The sequence below is a fragment of the Pygoscelis adeliae genome, unplaced genomic scaffold, assembly GCF_000699105.1.
Source record: "Pygoscelis adeliae isolate BGI_AS28 unplaced genomic scaffold, ASM69910v1 Scaffold94, whole genome shotgun sequence".
Classification (NCBI taxonomy): domain Eukaryota; kingdom Metazoa; phylum Chordata; class Aves; order Sphenisciformes; family Spheniscidae; genus Pygoscelis; species Pygoscelis adeliae.
Genome location: NW_008824547.1, coordinates 312285 through 330722, shown reverse-complemented (window position 1 = coordinate 330722; position 18438 = coordinate 312285). Strand labels below are relative to the sequence as shown.

At 57.0% G+C, this 18438-nt stretch overlaps 1 protein-coding gene across 1 annotated transcript; it reads right to left on the bottom strand.

The window, feature by feature from the left end:
• Positions 1–1708: 1708 nt before the first annotated feature.
• On the bottom strand, positions 1709–16528 carry TWF2 (twinfilin actin-binding protein 2). The gene is made up of 8 exons (XM_009321799.1): positions 16234–16528; positions 11739–11917; positions 10024–10119; positions 9070–9174; positions 3685–3810; positions 3423–3573; positions 2862–2983; positions 1709–2688 (listed from the first exon to the last, which is right to left on the bottom strand). Exons 1-8 carry the CDS (start codon positions 16328–16330, stop codon positions 2521–2523), a joined length of 1044 nt encoding a protein of 347 aa, XP_009320074.1. The 5' UTR covers positions 16331–16528; the 3' UTR covers positions 1709–2520.
• Positions 16529–18438: the final 1910 nt, after the last annotated feature.

Here is an 18438-nt window from a genome sequence, read left to right as displayed (position 1 = left end):
GATGGGGGCAGTGAGGGGGGTGGGTGGGAAATGGGGCACACCCCTCACTCCCCCTCAACATTCGGGCAAGTTTAAAAATTACCGAACACAGAAGGGAGCAGGACCCGAAGGAGAAGGGTGAATGAGCTTGTCAGATGATTCTGGTGGTGTCAGTCCAGGTTTGTTAGTATTTATATGCAGAGGGAGCTCTCCTGTGCCATGGCTGCTCCATGCATAGCAGCGGCTTCCCTCCTCCTCCTCCGTGCCAAGGGGAAACTCATTTGGGGTTGGTTCTTTATTGCATTAAACCTTTTTTTTCTTTTTTCCTTTTTTTTTTCCCCCCTTTCTTTTTGTTTTGTTTTGTTTTACAGCCGGCTTCCCAAATCATCCATCTCAAAGCCAAGACACAGGCACAGCCCTGAGCTGGGCTCATTGCAAGAGCAGGTTTGGGGCCCAGGCTGTCCCGGCGCAGCACACAGGGAGTCTTTCCGCTGGGAAACCTGCTCAGAACACCATAATAAATTAAAAAAAGGTTATATCCAAATTGCAGCTGAGCTCCTCTGGGCAAGGAAGGGGGAGGCAGCAGCTGCCGGGGGCTGTGTCACAAGCCAGGACATGCTTCCCTGCTTCTCCATCAGGACCCGCTGTTGGGAAATTCAGACCCCGCAGCCCAGCTGGTGTTACAAGATTTTGGCTATTGGTCTTTTTTTGGATGCTGAAGAGCTCTGGCAGGGCAGCTACTCACTGCCAAGGGAGGTGTGGGGTCTGGCTCCCCTCCCAGGAGCCTGGGAAACGCTGCCTTGCCCTGGGTGAGGAGTGGGAGGGATGGGGGCCCAGGACACGGGCAGCCCCCATCACCTTCCCAACCCTTCTCTTGGCTCAGCATCCTCCCGCATTCCCTCCCCATCGCCATGCAGGGATTCACTCCAGCCAAGAAAACAGGCACAGGCAGCAGCAGCACAGCCTTGCAAAACCATCACCAGCCGTTAAAAGAAGGAAGGCTGAGCTGAGCAGGGATGCTGCCTCCCGCAGCTGGCTCTAGCTCTGGGCATCGCTGGAGGGGTCTGGTGTTAAATCCTTGCCGGGCATTAAAGGGTTGTCCCAGACCCCTGGATTAAAGCATAAATGTCCTTGAGGGTGGTGAGGGCTGGATGCGGCCACAGCAGGCATGCTGCGATGGTTGCTGGCTCCTGGCTAGCGATGTCTGAGCAATTTACTTTGCAGCTCCAGCACCCGCGGTTGCTAAATGCCCAAACCTGGGGAACCCCGGGGACCTCCAAAGAGCATCAGACTGTTTTAAAAATACTTTATTCTTTAGAAAATACAGCATTCAGTACAGTGTGCTCTGCTCCCCCAGCTTCAACCTCCCCACCACCCGCTCCCGCTCTGCCGAGGCCAAGGCAAGGTCGGCACAGTCGCCGGGACAGCAGGAAAGCGGAGGGCGGGTTTCACTGGCCCAGCTTCCATTTTCCCAGGGAGCCAGGCGCCTCTCAAGTCCTCACTGGTACCCAGCAGCAAGGAGCTCTCCCCCCCAAACCCCCAGTGAAGCCTAATCTGCAGCACCAAGCTCAGCCCTTGGAGCTGGTGATGGCCCTTGGTGGCTGGGGACGTCCGTGGGCAGGGGGGGGGACATAGGGACTTCCCCCCACAAGGATTTGGGGTAGCCCATGTGATTTTTAAGACACGGGGCTGCCCCAGACCAGAGAGCTGGCAAGAAACTCTGGTGGGTGCTGGGGCACGTGGAGGTGGGGGGACCAGGGCTCGGCACCTCCCCAGCTCCCATCCTAAAAAGGGATGGGGCTGAGTCAGGACTGTAACAGCTCCCTCTGAGGGGAAAAACCTTATTGGGGGGATTCAAAAAGGGGATGCAAACATTTCCCAAAGGCAGAGTGACCTTTCTTCAGGGCCAGGATGAGCTCAGGACTGGGGGAGGACCTTCCGCCTCCCACCGCCTGGCTCCCCTCAGGGACAAACTCCTGCCAGCAAAGCCCACCCCGTGGGGAGGGGTCCTGCCCACACCCTGAGGGGGTGCGGGATCGCTCCAGGCCTGGGGCAGAGGGGCCACGCACACTGAGAGCGGGACAGGGGAGCAAAATCTGGGGGCTGGGGGAGCAGGGAAAGAAGCATTTTCTCTTTTCAAACAGGAATCCCCAACACCATCCCCTTCCCTTTGCATAGAGCAGCTTGCAGGCGAGCACGTCCTTCAGTCACCCAGGGGACACCGAGAGCAGCGGCTGTGACCCCAGGGGGACAGGAGCAAGGCTGGGGGACACGACCCTGCTGCTCCCGTCCTCCTCCAGCAGCCCTGGGGCTTGCACAAGGACGCAGGGAAAAGAAACACCGACAACCCGGAACCCTCCCCACCACTCAGGCCCCAGGTGCAACAAGCCATCCTGATGTTTAAAAAAGGAATGAAGTAGGAAAAAGAGGGGGGGGGTGGAAAAATAGGCTGAGATGGAGGGAAAGATCCCCAGGTCAGCAGATAGGAAGCCAGGAAGCGCTGCGGGGATGCTGTCCGTTCACCGCCCGGTCCTGCGGGATCTAACTGTCCTCGCCGTTCTCCCCCGGCCCCTTGATCAGCCGCTTCTGTCCCCGTTTGCCCACGGGCCCCTTGGGCTTGGCGAAAGCCTGCTTGAAGGCGTGCTGCTTGGGGTGCACCTCCTCATAGAGGAACTCCGCCGTCAGCTCAGCTCCATCATCGATCTCGATCTGCATCCAGGAGCGGCAAGTGGGGGTTAGCAGCTCCCTGGAGTCTTGACACTCACCTTTGGGGCACCCAACTCCCCCCTGAGCCCACTGGCGGGGCTGGACCAAGGCCGCAGCACAGTCCCCTGCAGATGCCCAGCATGGGCTCCATCACCTCCAGGTGGGCTCGCACTTACCTTCTTGGCTATCTCCAGGCAAAACTCCTGCTCCACGGTGTCCAGCAACCGGCTCTTGCAGCTGGAGTAGAGCATGCGCTCCTTGATGCTGCATTTGTACCCGGGCATGGAGTAGATAAAGACTGCGAGAAGAGAGCAGGGCTTGTGGCACTGCCCGGGCTTGTGTCCAGGGAGCACCAGGCAGCCACATCCCACCCTGGTCATGGCTTTTCCAGCCCCAAGAGTCCCAGTCTACTCAGCAACAGAAGGTGAGCCACCCCATCCATCACCCCTCCCCAAATCTCTCCTGGTACACCTGCGATGCAATGGCCACCAAACCGCCCACACAAATCCTCTGCGGCAGCACCCAGAGAGCCCTGCACCACGTGTGGCAGCTTCTTTTGGCACCAAAGGGCTTGCCAGCACCCACCACAGGAGGATGGCAAGTGGGAACCGACTCAAAGTCCCCTGCTGCACCATCCCTATCCCCCTCCCCGCTTGTTCCCCATGCAAGCGATGGTCCAGGGAGAGTGGGGACCAGCGTGGGCTCTAACCAGCCATCCCCAGTGCCGGGGGACTCACCAACAGACTCCAGATAGTCTCCCTCGTGCGAATGCTTGTACAGGAAGAAATGGTAGCGAGCAGAATCCTGGGGGATCCTCTTGGGCAGGTCGGCGATCTCCGTGGGACTTGTGTGCACCAGGTCGATGGTCTCCCGCTCCAGATCCAGCTTCTGATGGACAGAGGGGATGGAGGAGCAGACAAGAGTGAGAGGCGGCAGCAAGAGGCAGGGGGAGCAGGGCGCGGGGGAGCAGGGCGCAGGGGAGCCGTGCGAGAGACCTACCAGCTGGATGTAGTTGATTTTCTTCTGCTTGAGCGCCTGGATGGCTTGCTGAGCATCCAACTGCAGGGGGAAGGCCAGGCCCTGCAGGGTCTGGTGCTTGCTCTCCACACTGATCTCCGTCTTCACCTGGGGATGGAGACCACTCCGAGCATCAGGGCAGAGACCGGCAAAGGGTGGGGAAGGGAGAAATGAAAACCAACCAGTGCCGTGGCAAAAGGCTTCTCACCCAAGAAGCCACCTGGCTCACAGGGACCATGGCATTAAACCACCGAGAAGTCAGCCAGGCTCAGGGCGGCGATGCTTGTCACCGTCCTGCCGCGCCGGGAGATCACCCGACCCCAGCCCTGCACCCCTGCGCCCCCCCGCTTCACTCCCAGCGAAGACCATCTCAAAACCGATGTTTCCCAGCGAGACCCCGGCAGGGATGCCGTGACCGACGCTGGCATCTGTCCGTCTCCGATCATCTCCCACAGCAACCTGATGGAGGGAGCCCTGAAATCACAGCATCCAGCTGCATGGGCCCCCATCGGTGGGGAGGGCAAGCCCCTCCTCGGTGGGTTTAACTGCAGCAGACAGGCAGCCCCTCCGACGCTGGAGCTGGGGAATTGGAGATCCACAGCTCAGAAGGATCCCAGCCGCTGTTTTCCCCACAACCCCTGCAAGGCAGAGGCTGCTGCCCATACCCCAGGCAAACCCCCAACTCCAGGAGACTGAACCCCACTTCAAGGAGGGAAGAGAGGTTGTGGAGACATCACACCACCCCGGGTGCCTCCATCCTGAGCGGAGCCGCAACGGGGGTGTCCCTGACCAGGACTGGAGGGTGCAGTGAGCTAGCAGTGGGGAAGGGGGGGGCAGGACGCGGCAGGCGCGGCATACCTCCTTGGGACCAGGGTACTCTACCAGCGATGGGCAGCAGCAACAGCCCCCCACCATCTGCCACAGAATACAGGGAGACGGCGTCACCCCGACGGCGGAGGAGCCCATCCCACCTCCAGACCCGGCCCCCCGCAAGACCCCCAGATAAAGTCCAGCAACGCTAACCCAGGTGCTCTGCAGCAAGCGTGGGTCCCTTTCGTTTGGGATCGGTTTGGGGGATTTTGGATAAAGAAAATCCAGCCTTTTTTTTTTTCTTCTTCTTTTCCCTCCCCCTGATAGAAAAAAGGAAGAAAAATCAAGGCATGCCAAGAGAAACACAGGAGTTATAAGCTCACGTCTCAAAAAACAGCTCGGTAGCACCAAAGCAGATCTCGTTACAAGGCTGCCCTTCGTTACAGCAGCCCCGCATGGTACCCACACCCCGGGGAGGTGATGGACCCCGGGTGCCCGGAGCAGAGCATGCAGAAAAACACCGCCAGAAGGAAAACCGGGCATCAAGCGGGCAGAGCAGCCTACCATCTCAGTGCTCGAGTCCTGGCAACGGGAATCCTGCGAGCGTGGGGAGAGGAGACACACCGTCAACAGCACCCCCGCGCGGGGATGGAAGGGGGGTCTTGTGTGAAACGAGAAGGGAAGGGGAACACACGGACATGCCGGGAGGATGGAGGCATACCATCTCTCTGCTGGAGGCCAGGGAAGGCAGGTCCTGGCAGCACGGGCAGGGAAAGCGGCAAAAAACGACATGGGAAACATCAGTGCTGGGGAAGAGTGGGAGGGAGAGACCCGGCCCCGAGCCCTGGCAGCCCCACACACAACGTCTCTGCCGACGTCCCCGTGCAGAGCCCATCCCTGTCCCATCTCCCGCCAGCTCCCCAGCCAGGGTGGTCCCAACCCAGGGTCTGGAGGAGCTCCAGCAGTTGCAGCAATAGATTTTGGTCTATCCCCCCGCCAAACAGTGTATACTAAAAGTTTTTGGGGAAAAAAAAACCGCCCAAGCCTCTATCCATGCCAAGCACCCTGGAGGATGAACAGGGTGTGAACGTGCAGCTCTAGGAAAATAATTGCCCAAGCGTCGTCCAGTGCTGGGTGGGCAAGAGGTCTGGCTGACCTCCAAGCTCTGCTGTCCTACCGTCCCCCAGGGTGCCGTGGCACCAGCAAGGGCCCGAGGGCAAGCGCGCGGGGGTTCAGAGGACGCACGCAAGCTCACCTGGTCCTACCCTGTGGAGAGGCGTGGCGTGAGGACATTACCACTGCCAACACCTCCAGACCCTCATCTTTCTCCCCCATAAATGCAAGGAGGCTGGGAGGGTTATAGCGGGACCAGAGAGAGCTAAAGCTGTGACACGAAGCATGCTGAAGTCCAAAAATCCCAAGAGGTGGAAAATTGTCTTAGCAACGTCAACTCCCTCATATACCTCTGCATTTTCTACTCCTTCCCTTTTCAAAAACATTAAAAACTGGCTCACTGAAACACTCCCCAGGGCACAGCCCGGGAGCCGTGCATGGGACAGCCGAGCATGTGCCACATCCCATCCCCCGAGCCACAGCCTTGCCAGCAGCAGGCTTGGCTGGGGAGTTATTTTATCTCCTTTTCTTTAGGTTAGTTTTTTCTCCCCTCTTTCCTCATTGCTGGCACAGTGCTGACCTCGGCTAACGAGCATTTCTTTGTCTTATGGTGAAACCTTCGGTGGGGGCTTCTGGCAAAGCCTCTGCTCTACCTGCCCACCAACACACTGTGCGGCAGCTACGAATGACACCCCCTGACATGCTGCAATGGCACAGAGACCTTTAGTTCCTCTTAATTCTTCTGCTTCATCCCCCAGCTCCAAAGCTGCCTTCTTCTCCCCTGCGGCCCCACAATGCGATACGCCTGGCTCTCCTCCGTGTTTCTGAGCCTGCGATGCTTCTAGAAAGACTTCCCACTCGTGGGTGTTAAGGTAGCTCAATCCCAAATTCAAAGCCATTTCTTAGCCCACGGTCTGCTGACAACTTCCAGCTCAGTAAAGCTGGCGACACATTTTCCAGCTATTTTGTATATACACACACACATACATATATAAAAACCAAATGGCAAATTTTTGCAAGCTCCCACCCAGCTACCAAGAAGGGGGGTAGCTCACGACATCGCCTCTGTCCATGCAATCCTCAAACCACAGGGGAAGCCTGGCTCATGCAGCCTAAAACCTGCTTTAACCAAAGGATGGGCAGCCTGCCAGGGGACATGCAAACCTGAGTCCTTCCTATCTCAGTGTAAAAGGCCGCTGTGCCGGCCCTGAAGCCGCTGCCATGCAGCCATCGCCTCCCCCCTCCTGCTTTGCTGCTGCTCTTCCTCTCCCACCCCTTCTCCGCACTCGTCTGGTGGTTGAGGAGGATCCCAGGGCGCTTCCGCTAGCCCAGAAACATAGCCACCATTGGGGTGAAGACTGCAAACCTGGTCGGCGTCTCGGAGCGTCATGCATCAACAGCCTTGGAGAAGAGGAGAGCTGCACCACCAGCAGCAGCTCCAGGTGAGGGGCACAGTAAAGCAACTTGCAAGCTGGTGGCTTTCAAAGAAACAATGTCCCTTGTGTCACTTCCAAAATCCTAATGGATTGGTTGAACCCAGGGGGACGCGCAGGGTCCTGAACTGCTAGCGGGGGCATGGGCAGATATGCAGAAGTGCTGAGGTCAGGGCTTGCCCAGGGGTTGCTTCCCAGGTCGCTGCCAGCCCTGACTGCTCACTCCCACGCGCTGGATCTGCTCCCCCAAATGAAACCACAACGTGCACGTGTGTGCAAGGACCCTTGCTGCCTGTAAGCCTGCAGGCAACGTGCAAGGCTGGAGGTACCGCTGTACTCAGCAGGGTGCTGCTACAGGTTGAGAGCTGCTCCCATATAGCTCCTCTTGGTGAAAGCCCTCTGCTTTGCGTGGCTCCAGAAACTTGCTCGAAGCTGCATTTACTGTAAAGTCATGAGTTTTCCCTGCCCCGAGGAGGTGAGCGTGGCACCGAGCACCCAAGCCGTAGCTCCCACCACCTCCTGCTCCATGCCTGGGGCCAGCCCCCACACCAACACGAAGAACCTTCAGCACACCCAGCATTTGGCCGCTTCCCACCCTTAAATCCACAAGCAAAAATATATCAATTTTCCTCTCTTTCTAAATGCCAGTGACTGCTCCCCGTGGCCTGGGCTGACATAGAGGAGAGCATACCTTTAAAATAACCCCCAACCAAACCAAACGGCAGCAGCACCTTCACCCAGGTGCCACATCTTGCAAAGGCAAGGGTGGGAAGCAGAGCACAGCAGATGAACCGGAAAACAAGCACCATGAGCACCACTTACTTGGGCACTTTACCCTGCAAGACACAGACCGAAAAAAAACCCCCAAAACTACTTAATCTTGCAGCACTGGCCAGCCAAGGTGATGGCACAGACACCCAAAGGTGCCAAACAAGCCGCAGAGCCACCATGAGCATCCACCTCTATCTTCTCTAAGCGTGGGCATCACCTTGGATCCTCCTGCACAAACGCTACTCAGCTCCTCCAGGCTGGGAGCTGGGATAACCACGCCGAGACCCACACAGTGGAGACCACCCCTTGGTGGCATCTCCCGAACGCCCCTCAACTCCACTGCCCCCAGACCTGCTCTGGCAGGTGGAAACGTCCTGCCTCGTCTTTGCCATTAATTAACACCATCAGGCTGATTGGCTTCACATCTCCCAGGCACGTCCTGATCCATCTGTGAGCCCCACAGCCCCAGCACAGGCAGAAGAGAGAGGGATTCTCCTCTAAAGAGGAAGGCTTTCCATGGCATCCAAGTGAAATCCCCCCATCCCAAAAAAATACTGCTTCCAGGTGGTCTTCCCACCCGACGAGCCGATCCCCTTCCCTGCCTCGGTGTTTCACAGCACCATGGAGGTTGGCATGAGTGCCGCAAGATGCCGATGGGGAGACGACGGCGTTACAGTCTTGTCTGCCTCCAACCCTACCCCGTGCCACTTCCACATCTTTTTCCAGCACAGAAGCCCCCAAATTTAGGCTAAGACCTCTATCTCTTGGGACAGCATCCCTCATGATTTTAGCCACAGAGGAAGAGTATGGGAAAGGACACTACTGCAGCCCAGAGATAAGCCTGAATTCTTCCTGCCTCCCCCGCGAATTCAGACTCAGCTCTGGTTTCTGCCCCGATACCTAGAGGTTAGAGACTGCTGCCTGCTTTCAGCCTCAAACAGCCTTCTGACTGCCAATTACTAGCTCATGTCCTAGCAAAGGAGAAAAAAAAAAAGTAGTCTGTAAATTCCTCTTTACGGCACGAATTTGACCATGAGGATGCTTGGTCCATCTCAGCAAGGGCAGGAACGGGTTAAACTGCAGAGGTATGAGAGAGCGCAGTAAAAATGAGCCATCCCTCTTAGCTGGATGCTCAGATGCTCACTCCCACACCTCCAGCAGCAAACACGTCCCTGCATCCTTCATCCCTGCGTACCCCGAGGGTCTTGGGCTCCTTCTCCACGGGCCGGCGGACACCCACCTCGTTGATGCGGATCTGCTGGAGCTCCTGCTCGGCTGCAGTCAGCGGGGCCGGGGCAGAGCAGGAGGACACGTGCTTTTGGTAACCAGCCAGGGACACGTCCTCCTGCAGCCAGAGGGACAGGGACGGGGGGAAGCATCAGGGATGGTTATGGCTGCAGGGCTGGATGCACCCCCAGCCTTGAGGCTGCACCTGAGCAACCCAGCGGGTCTCAGGCTCTCTCCTTACCAGGAGGACCAACCCAAGCAGCACTCTCGGATGCCGCCGTGCAAATCCCATGCTCAATTTTAAACAGTGCCCACGACTGCCCATGCCCGTTCAGACCACCCTGCCCCTCTCCGGACACCTGTGGCTGCGGCAGCGCGGCTCCACCGGCTGATTAACAGAGCTCACGAGCACAAAAGTGAGAGGGAAAGACAGAGACCACGGCCTGGGAGCAGCGGAGATGGGCACCAGAGCAGGAGGGCAGCAGAGGGGATGCTCCCTCGCTCCCATTGGCATCAGAAGCCCCAGAGAGGGGTTGATGCCTGGAAAGCCCTGGCTGTGCAGCTCCCACTGTGAAAAGCCCATGGAAGAGAAGGAGAAACCTCCTGCCAAGCGCTGCTGGGGAAGCGCAACCAGATGACCCCGGCATGGCAGCAGCTCTCCCTGCTGGAGTGACACTGCCACCGCCTGGCGCTTCTTTTTCTGCTCAGAGTAAAGCTCTGAATGTCTTCTGAGCCTTCCTCCCATCTCTTCCACAGTGTCCATCACAGACTGACTGCAGCCGTGCAGGCAGGAGAAAGCAGCAGCAGCCACCCAGGAGACTAAAACAGCATGGGGGACAAACATCCGTGCTGTCCCCCTGCCAGACGCCAGCATCCCATGTCCCGTCTGGCTTCAGCGCCGAGCCCAGAGTAGGCTCCCAAAGCTCAGGGTTGAACCCAAGAGGCTGCCCAGGAACCACCACTGTACCTTCACCGTTCCAAACATCTCGTCCTTTATGTGCCCCCCGCCAAACTCCTTCTTCACTGTTGCTCTGGTGGCAGCGTACAGCATCTTCAGCCGGCCCTGGGCGAGGAGGGAGGCGGCAAGCACGGTCAGAGAGGGGATCCTGCACGGTGGGACCCCGCGGGGAGCAGCACCTCCCCATAAGAGGTTCCCGATGCTCATGGCCACCATCCCACCACCAGCTCTGCAAACCTCAGCCCTCCCTGGGAGCTACCACCTGGTTTGTAGCTCAGGCTGATTTCTAACCGCAGCATCTCCGGGTAGGGAGCGGCCAGGGAAACCCATCGGCGCGGCAGTTCCAGGACTGCCCGCGCATGGTGCAGCCTTGCCAAGCGCTGCCCGCGACCCGCGGGTTTATTCTGTGCTTTGCTTTCCCATCCCTGAGCTCCAGCACATCACTTCTCACCCACGCTTGGGTAAGAGGAGGCACACATACCGCCGGAGTCACCGAAAAGCGACTTTCACCTTTCAGCACTTCTTCTGCATTGTTCTGCAAAACGCAGGGAAGAGCTTTGGCAAGTGCTCCTTGGCACCCCGCTCTTTTGCAATAAGACCCTCCACAGTTTGTTGAGACATAGAGATAAAAAATATCTATTATTATATGTATACACATGTATAGGTACACATACATAAAATGATATATTATTTATTATAATTGTGTATATGGACATATATGTACATGTACACACATGTATACACACATAAAATGATATATATTATATTATGTTATTATAATTGTATATAACTGTGAGTATACATATATGTGTGTATATATAATAATATATATTTGTCAGATATATCAAAAAACTGCAGAGGGTCTTTTTTATATGTGTTATAATATAGAAAAAATATGTATTTATATATATTGTTATATATAAAACAAATATATATACTTATACATATGACAAGTGCACATATTAACATGGCAGTAAATCTATATAGCATATAGATTATATAAAGTATATACATAAAAATGTATATATATGCGTATGTATGTGATAAGCACACGTGTTAACATGGCAGCAAATCTTGGTCCCGCTGAAAGCTCGTTAGGGAGATGCGCTCAACAGGACGGCATTTTCCAAGCTGTAGCGCTGAAATCCGCTAGACACCCACCGCATCCCACCGGCCCCTTTGCGCCCGCTCTCTGACGCCGGCTCCGACCCCACAAGCCAGCCCGGCCGGTGCCAGTGCCGGCCCGGCCACACGCGGCTCGGAGGGAACCAGCCTGCACGGCCCTTTTTAAGGATGATTTTGGAGCTGCGCCCGGAGGTGGGCCAGCAGCAGCTCTGCGTCAGCCCTCAAGCAGAGCAGTCAGTGCCAGCACCAGCTCTTCCAAGGGATGCTTTTGGCCAGAGCTCCAGTGGGACATCTCCATCCCGGCCCCGTGGCCCATACCACTCCCCCCGCTACACCCCAGTCCCTCCACCTCCTCATGCAGCACCGCAAAGAGGACAGAGATGGGGTCCAGTGTATCTTACTGTGTCTTAAAAAAACTCCCCCATCCCCAAATCAGTCTCCACTTCTTAACCCGGGCATGGCGATGGAGGGTGCGAACACTCCTCCTCAGCCCCAGCACGAAGTCAACTTGGCCAAACACCCCTCTACCCTCCATCTCCACCTCCCAGAACACGTCCGTATCCCCACGCTGGGGTGTCACAGCCTGGCACGGTGCTCACCGGGGAGCTGTCAGGGGACCAAGAGATGAAAAGCCACTCGTAGCCCTGGGCGTTCTGGCTGTCCAGGCGGTACAGCACGTAGCATGGCTGCTGCTCGTCCAGCAAGGGCAGCACAAAGGCATCGTAGTCAGCGTCCCAGCGCCGGGACAGCTCTTTGTGAGCTCCCAGCACAAGCTGTTCTGGAAGGAGAAGATGGAAAAGGTGGTGTTAGATGAAAACAAGGCTTAGTTCACCTTGCAGGACCACAGGGCAGCTTGTCTAAGGGCTTGCCACAGCTCCAGCGCCAACAATGATGATATCCTGCAGAAAAACAAATGAAGATCTCGAACCACATTACATGAGTTTACACTCCTACAGGTGACCCTCCAGAAGGTGCCATCAGGGCTGCGGCTGCTGTGGAGGGGCTGGTTTTCTGGCAGCATCCCACTGCCTCCTGTCAACCATTTCCTCCCCTCCCGTGCTCCTCACTGCCGGGCTCTCCTCTCTGGTGACCATCTGTAGCCTCCTGCTCCCTCCAGCCGTGTAGTCCCCAACCATCCCTCCTTGCTCACAGGGGAACATGAGACCTCCTCCATCCCACCTGGACAAGCTCTAGGGGCTTGGGCACTAGAAGACTTCATCAGGGACACGAGGGTGCTGAGAAAAATAAAGGTCCCATGGCAAAAGCTGGGACAATGAGCCCAAGCTGCTCTCATCGGATTCCCCATAACCTCAGAAGAGTCAAAATCAGAGCTGGTACCCGAAGCCCATGTCTGCAGGGACCGGAGATGTCCCAGACACCACAGCCTGGGGGGGACACCACGCTGCCGGGAGAGCCCCAGCCTCTGGAAGCGACCTACATATTTCACGCACGTGGTTGCATCTCAAATGTCTGGAGGGTATTTTTTTCTGCTGCTATGCAAGCGGAGGTGGGGCTGGGAGCCCTGCAAGCCAGGCAGTGCTCAGCTGGGATTTAAACGCTGGTGCAGGCATCATATGAACATGAGAAAGACCCCTGTGAGGGTCAAACCAAGCTTTGGGATGGCTGGATTGAAAAGCAACTGTGCTGGAGACGATCAGCATAGGCTGCTGGAAAACAACCTGTATTTTTATTCCATTTTTAGATGCAGAAAGATCTGGGGGGAGATGTCGGGACTCAGAACAAGATGTAGGAAAATCCGGAGGTGCCAAAACAAAACAAGTTGGGGCCTTGGACAGTTGGTGCTCGAGGGAATGCTCAGCCTGGCACACGCCCTGCCTGGACCGCTGCTCACGGCCCTGCTGCCCACTGGGAGACAGCAGGGGCATCGGGGCGCAGCCCTCTCCCTCCCAACCCATCCAGCTCAGCAGCTCCAAATCCCATGGCAGGAAAGCTTTTAAGGAAAATAGTTGAGGAATAAAGGATTTGGGATGAATTACTCTCAACCCCATTCCCATCCGAGCAGGGCATTCCCCCACCTACAGCAGCATAGCCCTTCCCTGCCCAACGCCGTCCCGCCACGGCATCTGCCATTGCACGCTGAACCCATAATTATTTGCACACAAGGGGCATGTGCTACCAGTACAGTAACAAGGGCAGCAGGGAAAAAAGGTGCTGAAAATACTTTACATTCAGCAAAACTACCTGTTTGGAGAAAGAGAAGCGTAAAAACCTCAATGTACCCCTACAATACACATAAAAAAAGCCCTGCAAAAGGATTTGTGCATCACGAAGACCTGCGATCCCAAAGAGACTGCAAGGAATTTCACCTGGCCAAACCCACTGGCAGCTCACGGGTGTCTCCACCTGCCAAACTTCCCGACACCTCACGCACAAGGCAATCGGTGCCGAGTCACTCCAGGCTGCACCCAAGCCGGATCCCGGCCGTGCCGCCGCGAGCCGGCAGCCTCCAGCCTTCCCTTGTTCAGGGCCAAATTTTCCTCCCCAGCACTTGCAGCGAAGCCAAACGCTGCACCCACTGCCCGTGGCTGGTGTTCCCATTTCCTCGGGAAGCATCAGGAAAGGGGAACCCGGAACAGCCGCCCTTCGGCAAAGCATCATTGTTAGTGATGAAGATTGTCACCAGCTATTTCAGGCTCCATTTCTGCAGGGTGCTGCTGCTGGAAAAAGCACAGCTGGGAGCATCTTTGGCCCTCGAGGTGCCCCCAGCACTCAGCGGCAGGCAGGCTGCCTTGCTCCGAAATGCCCATACAAGGCAGCCCTGCCTGCAGCTCTGGCAGGCGCCACAGGGGCACAGCGCAGGAGCCGGGAGTCTGCAAAGCTCAGTGCGCAACATCAACTACGTGCAAAGAAACGCACCCAACGAGGAAGACCGCAAAGCCAACCTTGTCCAGAAACCTGCTGACAGCGAGGAGTTGAGCATCACCTAAAACCGCGTTGGACCACAAGCTGCTCTGATGCCAGCAAACCATTGATGAGCCTCAGTGCGCGACCCCCACACCTGAGGTCTCCATCTGACCTCAGCTTCTCCTGGCCAGCCCCCAAGGGCAACATCAGCTTGAAGAGCTCCCAAAGGGTTGCTCAGCCACAGCTGCTGTCCTGGGGATGCCCAAACACAGAGCATCCACCTTAAGGCTCCTTGCACCATCTTCCTCTCCTTCCACCCGCTGTTGCCTGCTTCAACATGCGCCAAGACAAATGCCCGGTAGGGCAGGAGGTCCTCTGCAAGCCACTGAGCAGGGCTGGAGGCCCCTCTTCCACATCGCCTGTGCAGGCAGGGCAGCTGGCATGTCCTCCCCAGCTGGCTCAGGACACATCCCTTCCAGGGTCAGCATTGTTGAGTCTGTCTGTTCATCCGTGATGTCTGCCTGGCCACTCATTACTGCCCGAAGGTCCTTCTCCAGTTGGCAGCAGCAGGCTGATGTCTCCTGTGTTACAGAAGAGAACGGTGGCCCAGAGGGACCGAGCACCTTGTCCCAAGTTGTGTGGGCAGGCAGATGGGAGGTCCTAAGCCAGGCTGGTGGGACCACCATCACCTTGTCCCCAGCAGACTAAGCCCTTTGGCGCAGAGATGCTCCTGGCTTTCTTCCTTCCACCTGCCTCCCCATGGCAGCCACAGGCTCTGCCGCATCTCAGAGGCTTCTGCAGACATCCAGGCTCCTCTAGAGCTGCCCATGGCTCATCCAGGCCAAGGGAAAGGAGCCGGCAGGGTGGGAGAGCCAGACTGGGAAGCACAAAGCACTGTCGAGGTTGGGAAGCACAAAGCACTGTCGAGGTTGGTCCATGAAGCAGCTGCTGCCGCCAACACATCAGACAGATAAATATATCCCATTCAGCCCAAGTGGAGAAGGTGGGACGTGGTTTCCATTGATGGTAAAAAGTCTCCCTTGCTGGTGTCACCGGCCACAGCCCAAAGCCAGCGGCACAAGCCCCAGCACCCTAAGTCCAGGCTTAGGAGCATCCACGACTTATCCTAACGCAAACCCGATTCCTACTTTTTAAAAGCAAAAGGAGCCAAGAGAGCAATATTGTTGTCAAAGATGCTCTGAAGAAACAACGCAGATGTTGCATCCCAACACACAGGAACCAAGGACAAAGCCAACACTGCCAAAACTTGCGGTGGTCCTGCTGATGCGTCCCACGTATTTCAAGTCGCGCCGCGCTTCCAAATGAGGCTTCACAGCCCCTCTGTAGGCCAGCACGGGCTCCTTACGACCACGTCCACCTCAGCGTTTGCAAGCACGGTCCTGGTGGCCCGGCACGGTCCTGGTGGCCCCCCCAAGGGAGGTGGTGATGGCAGCTTGGCAGGGCGTTAACACCCCCGCTGCCATGAGAAACAAGTCATTCATATGCAATTGTATGAGGCCAAGGCGATGGAAAACCTACACCACGGAGGCTTCCCGCAGGGATGCTAAATCAGCGCTTTGCTCTGCTTTCTTGTTTGACAGGTGTAGAGGCCATCCAAAAGCACCTTTCCATGGGGCAAACGTGGGCAGGTTGGCACCTGCAAACTGGGCTAGGGGCAGCCCCGTGCACAGGAGCAGGGGCTGGGACGGGATGGGTGTCAGAGTGTAGCATCCCTTGCGGGATGCAATCGGGGCCCCGTGCTGAGCCTCACACCAAGGAGCACGCCCCTGCCCACCCCTGCCCAGAGCACCTCCTTGCCTGCCATGGGATGCCACGTCCAAGGAGGAAGGTGCTGCGCATCGCCCCCAATCACGGTCCCACGGTACCCGCAGCAGTTTCTCACAGGGCTCCCGTAATAAAATTCGACACAGCAGCAGCAAAAGCCCCCCAGAGCCCAGCACCGATCCCGGCCAGTGCCGTCGGTCCGCCAGCAAAGTCGCTGCTCCCCCCCGGAGCTGCCTTGGGGCTCCAATAGCTGCTCACCAGCACACGCAAATTTTCGGCTTGGATTTCAGCTCTGCCTGCCGCGTGCCAGGCAGCCCCAGCAGGGTTTTCCTTGGGCTTTCCAAAAAAAAATGAGCTGCCACCGCAGCGGCAAAGAGGAAAGGAGGAGACGCAAAACAGAGAACCAACATGGCGTAAATCAAAACACTTAAAAGGGGGACTTACCGTCCTCGATGATGACCTTGATGAGCCGAACCGAACCGTTTCGGGCTTTGGCAAAAAAATCCCTTAATTCCGTGGTGGCTGAAAGAACCAGAAACATCGTGATCAGATTTAGCAGTCAAAGCAGGTGCTGGGCTGCTTGGTGACCGGCCAGGGAGGGGAACAACTTGGCAGGATAGAAATTTAAAAATAATAATAAAAAAAATCTCTGGTGCCAAAATAATGATAATAAAAATAATAATACAAAACCCAAGCAGCTGGGAGCGAAGTGCTGCGTCTCCCTGAGGTGTCAGAGTTAATCAGCAGCTGGGAGCGCATGTGATCCAGAGAACTCGATACTTGGCCTGGGTGAACATAATCACCCAAATTTAGACGATGGCTTGGCCGGTGCGGGCGGGGAGAGCTCAAGTGACAAGTTTATTTGCTTTATAGAGCAGCAGGCTTTGCATACGGGGGGTGGCTGGAAGATGTCCCGACAGGCTGTGACGTCCCAGGCTTGTGACACACGGCGGGGATGCTGCTCCCAAGGCGGCCGGGACCAGCACAGCTGGAGGCACTGGTTTGAAGCCAAGCCCCTGGAGAAGGGAAAGGCAACAGCCCCGGGTTTTTGCTCCAGAGCCGGCGGGGCTTTGGCTGCAGAAGGCTTTTGGGAAGTGTTTTGGGGAACCACCTTCCTCCTCATCCCCCCTCCTCAAGCACCAGGCACCGGCAACCAGTCTCCAGCATCCTACCAGGAGGCAACAGTGGGCAGCAGATGTTGAAGGGGCAGCCCGCAGCCAGCATCGGAGGCTTAATCTGCCCACCCCAAAAGCATCACCAGTGCAGAGCTCCCCATCCCACCTGGGACATGCTAGCTGCAAAGGCAATGCCCAAGAGATGCAGCTTGGAGGGGCTGAGCCCCCCAACAAGGAGCATCTCCCAGCCCAGGGAGTGCCCATTATCTCCCAGCCCAGCTCCCCATGAAAGCCCCTTCGATTATGCGCCTGAGCCCCTTCCTGGATGCGGCCATGCAGCCAAGGGGGTCCTGTGAGTTCAAAGCCGCAGGCAGCTCTGCGCTTGTTAGAAATACTAAAGAAACTGGTATTGCAAAGATTACAGACCCTGGCAGACCCTGGCCCCTCTTAGTCCACGCCAGGATCCATGCTCGGAGTCGCCATCAGCAACCCCTGCTCCCAGTGCTTTGCCACACCGGCTCCCCATTACCAATCACCATGCCGGAGCAGCCCACAGCGTGAAGGAGCCCTGCTTTGGTCCCTGGAGCCTGAGAGCACCCACCGCCAAGGCACTTTGCAAAGAAAGCCATCACTACGTCAGCCGGAAAGGTGCAGTGGCCGGAGAAGCCATCCCCTGCCAGCAGGGCCATATCCGTTCCACTTCAGTCCCGCCAGCAGCGGGTACCTCCCTTCAGCACAGCCCCCCAGCATCGCTGCAGGAGGACGTTAGCCATCACTCACCCAAGGGACACGCGGGGCCACCGACTCTGTCACACACTGGTGCCCTCTGTCCCCTGGAGACAGACCCTGGCCTGGGTCACTGCCCGCAGCTCCCCCAGCCCCGAGGGAGAAGGAGGGGGCATGGATATGTCCCCACGCACAAACGCTGACGATGCAGCAGAGGGGTGGACAGGGGTGTCCCAGGAAGCCCCCCAGGGAACTCCTGCTTGTCCCCCCCAAGCGATACATCTGAGATGCATCTGCCCCACCAGTTCAGAGCCTGTCCTGGTCAGAGGTCCAGATGGTTTCTCCTCCCACGGAGAGAAGAGGCACAAATGAGGAAGAGCTCCCAGGCTGGTGTCCTGCAACCAGCAGCGCTCCCATACGAACCCAGAGATGCCACCCCAGCAGGACCCCACGGGTATGGGCACGCAGACACCCCAGCAAGGGCACGTCAGTCCCTATTGGCATTTTAGGGGTGGGACACAGGTTTGCTGGGGTAACCCCACCATGAGTAAACCATCCTCCCTCCATCAGCATCAAGGCACGTGGCTCTCCCAGTTCCCAGCGCAGACCTTCACCCTCTCCCAGCACTGGCTGGGAGCTCAGCCCGTGTCCACCGTTCCCATCCAAGGCTGCTCTGATATTTTTAGCCCCTTTCCCTGTTAAGCGCGGCTCTTTCCTTCCGGCAGCATCTGTGGTTATTGCAAACACACGAGGCGGAAGAGGAGGAGAGACATTTATACACCCAGGAAACCTCATGCAGGAGACAAAA